Raw genomic sequence first — 4,193 nt, 5'->3', positions numbered from 1 at the left:
TAATGACACACCTTCATCTAAAACTTTTACCAAAATACACGGATATAAAAGATCAATATGCTGTTAAACCTCGCTCTGGCAGGGTATTTTTCATGACACGGCCTGGCAGGGGGGGGGCTGATGCGACCCCCTCGTGATTGGCTCCTATGGCACCTAGAAACACGAAATTTGGTAGCTAGGTGGGCCCCCTGCAGTTCTCACCCCTGTGCAAGTTTGGTTGCTCTAGGTCAATATTTAGGGGGGTTAAGGAAGGGGGTATAAATGGAAAAACTTTGCTAAAAACAGGTCAAACGTTTTTCGGTTATAATTTTTTATCTAATTAAGATAGAAAAAAGCACCAGTGAACTCAGCATGTCAAGGCGCATCGAATGATATACTTTTTTGCTTGCTTAAGTGTACTTAAAGTTGTTTTCTTAATTTCTAAGTAAACTTTAATTAATTAATTAAGTTTAAGTTAACCAAATTGCATCATATCGCATATCATTCGATTCGGCTAATCACCAGAAACACCATGACACCATTTTTAAGCTCTAGAGTCATTATGTGTCAAGTTATTGGTAAAACGTCATTTGACCTCAGTTGAGCTCATTTGACCTGACCCATGGATAAGTACACCAAACAAAGAAGCACCAAGTGACCTGCTCTTAAGTACTGTGGTTTCAAAGCAAAAAAGTGATAGAACGAAGCGGATATCTCCAGTATTTTCCGAATTTATTATTTTCCCATAGGCTTAACATTACGACGTAATGACCCCTAACTGACCTCAGGTCAGTGACATCGAAAAACTCAAAATATATGTTATACAACTCGGTGAACTTAGCACATCCTGAAAGTTTGAAGGAAATCAGTCAAAGACTGTGAGTTGCACAGTTGCAAAAAGAAAATTGAAATTTGACCATGACCTTGTACCGGTTTTTCTGACCTGGTGACCTGACCCAAAGTCACCCGGACCTGAAATTTTCAGGACATACGTCGAAAAGTTGCCCCATAGGCTGTGCCAAATTTGACGGCGCATCGCGCCGCCGTTTTTACGCTATCTTTGAAAAACCTTAGGGGGGGTTGCATCAACCCCCCTGCCAGGGCGAGGGTTAAGCTTCTAAGCGCTTCAATGTATGCTATTATGGACTTGCATGTCACAAAACTGACTTTTAGGGTTGTAATTAATTTATATAGAACAACAACAGATTTATGGCTACGTGAGCAAAGGCTTCGTTACAACCTCTCACCAAAAATCCCACACTTACCCAAAATAGTTGGTCCAAAGGCGCTCCCTTGAACGGGCACTATTCAGTATCTGATATCTTGATCTCTATTGATCTTTTGCTCTTGATACTCCATTAACCTCTGCATGTTTCATCTTTATCAACTTAACAACCTCAACACCGGATGATCTATAAATCCTCAATCTCCATTTATCTCTCTATCTTGAATCCCTGACAGTGTTTCGGCAGAGCGCGTCTAAGCACATCCGTCCGCGCCGGACCCCGCCACCCCACTGGCAGCCAACACCAAACCTACCAGTCATACCGACTATTCTGTCAGCAAAATAACGAGTGAATTGATAGTGACAGGCAGCTTCAACCTAATCTCCGAACCCGGTTTCAGCGCTGTGTCAGGGTGGGGGGGGGGACGATGACAGAAGAGGAGGAGGGGGGCTCGGGTTGTTCAAAATGTGAAAGCTATCGTGCTGACACCGGGAGGCAGTTCTGATTGGGTGTCGTGGTTTTCAGCAGGCGCCGTCGCAGGCACCAGACCCGGTTTGCCGTTTCCCAGCCCGACGTATCGGCTCCAAACTGGTCTCGGATGAGTATATAAGCGGGCGGTAAGGTGTGTAGGTCACACTCAGCCCCGGCAGCTCCGGTAGGAAACCGTCTTCACTCCACGGCTGCTTGGTGCCCTGCGATGAAGACCTTCACTGCGCTCGTGGTGGCCCTGGCGGCGTGCTCTCTGGCCGCAGCCAAAGAGACCGCTGCTAAGGAGGCCACAGAGAAAGGTGAGGAGGGCTCCAGCCGACAGAGTCGCCTCTTCTTCCTGAGCAAGCTGCTAGCGGGACCTGCGGCACTGGCCGGTGCTGGTGTCTCCAGTCTGGGACAGTCTCTGTCCAGCTTCGGCAGTAGCTTGGGCGGGTACGGAGAGGAGGAGAAGGTTCAAGTACCTGTACAGGTACCAGTGGTTGTAGCCGCTCCTCCAACTACGCCCAACGTCATTTACGTGGCCAAGCAGCAGAAGCCTCACAAACCACACAAAGTACAACGTATCTGTCCCGTACCTCTCTTCACCCGCGGCTGTCCGGCCGGTCACGTTTGTGCCGTGTCTGCCGGAGGTCAGACCCACTGCGAGGCCCAGTACCCGGAGGGAGTGACCTGCCAAACGGGATATCAGTGCACCAGCGGGGTCTGCCGTCGTGGTACGTGCGCCAAAGATGATTGTGATGCTACTGGAGGGCTTGAGAGGTGTCCGGCCGGTCAGGAGTGTGTGGCCACCAAGGTGGGTTACCGCTGCCACGCCAAGTCAAAGAGAGATCTCTGTCCCATGCTGCTGGAGCAGATTGGATGTCCGGAGAACCAGTATTGCGGCTCAGGACCCGACGGCAACATCTGCAAGCCGAAACTGCAGGTTGGAGACACTTGCACTGTGAAGACCCAGTGTCTCTCCGACACTTGCCGTAACAGGAAGTGCAAGGCCGACGCCTGTCCGACGATTGACATGTCCATCGACTGCATGTCCACGCAGTACTGCTCTCCGGGGGAGCACGGCCACATTTGCGTGGCCAAGAAAGACAAGGGATCTCCCTGCTCGTCTCGCCTGCAGTGCAAGTCCAATGTTTGTGATGACCGCGGCGTCTGCATTGAGGACAAGTGCCCGCACGCCTACATGGAGGAGCGCTGTCTTCCGACCCAGTTCTGCAGCCCGGCTCCTTACGGCAACGTGTGCATGGACAAGAGGAAGAACAATGAGCAGTGTCACCAGAATGCCGAATGCAAGTCTGGTCTCTGCCGGAACGGAGTTTGCAAAGCCAACGAATGTCCTACTCCTTTCTCCAGCGAGGGATGCAACCAGCTCACGCAATTCTGCATGACTACTGCCAACGGCAACGAGTGTGTGACCAAGCTTGCCAACCAGCAACCCTGCATAACATCTGCCCAGTGCCTGTTGGGAAACTGCGTTAACGGACTCTGTTCCGCCGCCGGCGCTGGAACCCAACTGGCCAACGGCGCTGCCTGCAGCATGCCCACAGAATGCGCCTCGGGCAACTGCGTGCTCCAGCGTTGCGCCGCCACTCGTAACGGCATCAGCGGCGTCTGCATGGACAACGACGACTGCCAGTCCAACAACTGCGTGATGAACGTGTGTGCGGTGCCGGTGGTGACCCCCACCGTGGCTCCGGGCGTCACCACCACCGCGGCAACCACCTTGGCGCCAACCACTCTCACCCCTCAGGGAGGCATGTGCACAACGAACGAGATGTGCGCCTCGATGAGATGTATCAACATGCAGTGCGCCGCTCCTCTCCTTGAACTCGGCATCACATGCACCGCGAATTCCGACTGCCAGAGCAACAACTGTGCCGGTACTCCGATGGTCTGTACTCTGGGAACGGTGGCCACCCTGATGCCCTGTGTGTTCGACAGCCAGTGTGCGTCAGCAGCGTGTGGAACGGTCACACCCAACATCTGCGTGTAACAGATCGGAACTTCAAATCTTTACCTTGATTTCCCTCTGTCAATTGCTTGAGGAAGGCCACATCAATTTTTTCGTCGAACTTTGACGTCGTACTTATAGCTATACAGACGCTGCCATCGTTTCAGATCACTATTTTTGGAATTCTTGTCAGCTTTAATAAGGTCTAAATTGAGAGGTGAAGACCAATTTGTTGCGATTTTCTGACTGCAATTGCGCTATTGTTTGAGATGTCGAGGTCCAGGTTGTTGTCTTACATGCTGCCGTGTTGCCATTTCGTCTTGTCCTTCGTACAAATGTACTTGTCGTCAATGCTTCTCGGCACAGTTTATCGTTGCTTCTTGTTATATTGTCAACGTTTATGTTATGCATCGCTTGGGTAGAATGAAGCTGAACATTTTTTTTAGCCAGCTGAATTATTGGAAAGTTACATTGCTCTTGAAGTATCTAACGCTAACTGTCCCTGTTGCTCCAGTTCGTCCATGCTACACCAACTACGTTGTTGTCCCATT

At 50.7% G+C, this 4,193-nt stretch overlaps 1 protein-coding gene across 1 annotated transcript; it reads left to right on the top strand.

Annotated features, from left to right (window-relative positions):
• The first annotated feature begins 1,902 nt into the window (after nucleotides 1-1,902).
• On the top strand, nucleotides 1,903-3,684 carry LOC122391833 (prion-like-(Q/N-rich) domain-bearing protein 25). Its single transcript, XM_043386132.1, has one exon. It carries the CDS (start codon nucleotides 1,903-1,905, stop codon nucleotides 3,682-3,684), a length of 1,782 nt encoding a protein of 593 aa, XP_043242067.1.
• The last annotated feature ends 509 nt before the right edge of the window (nucleotides 3,685-4,193 follow it).

Source organism: Amphibalanus amphitrite, unplaced genomic scaffold (genome assembly GCF_019059575.1).
Source record: "Amphibalanus amphitrite isolate SeventyFive unplaced genomic scaffold, NRLGWU_Aamphi_draft 000457F_arrow, whole genome shotgun sequence".
Lineage (NCBI taxonomy): Eukaryota > Metazoa > Arthropoda > Thecostraca > Balanomorpha > Balanidae > Amphibalanus > Amphibalanus amphitrite.
Note: the sequence above shows the minus strand (reverse complement) of the source record. Positions and strands in the feature narration are given on the sequence as shown.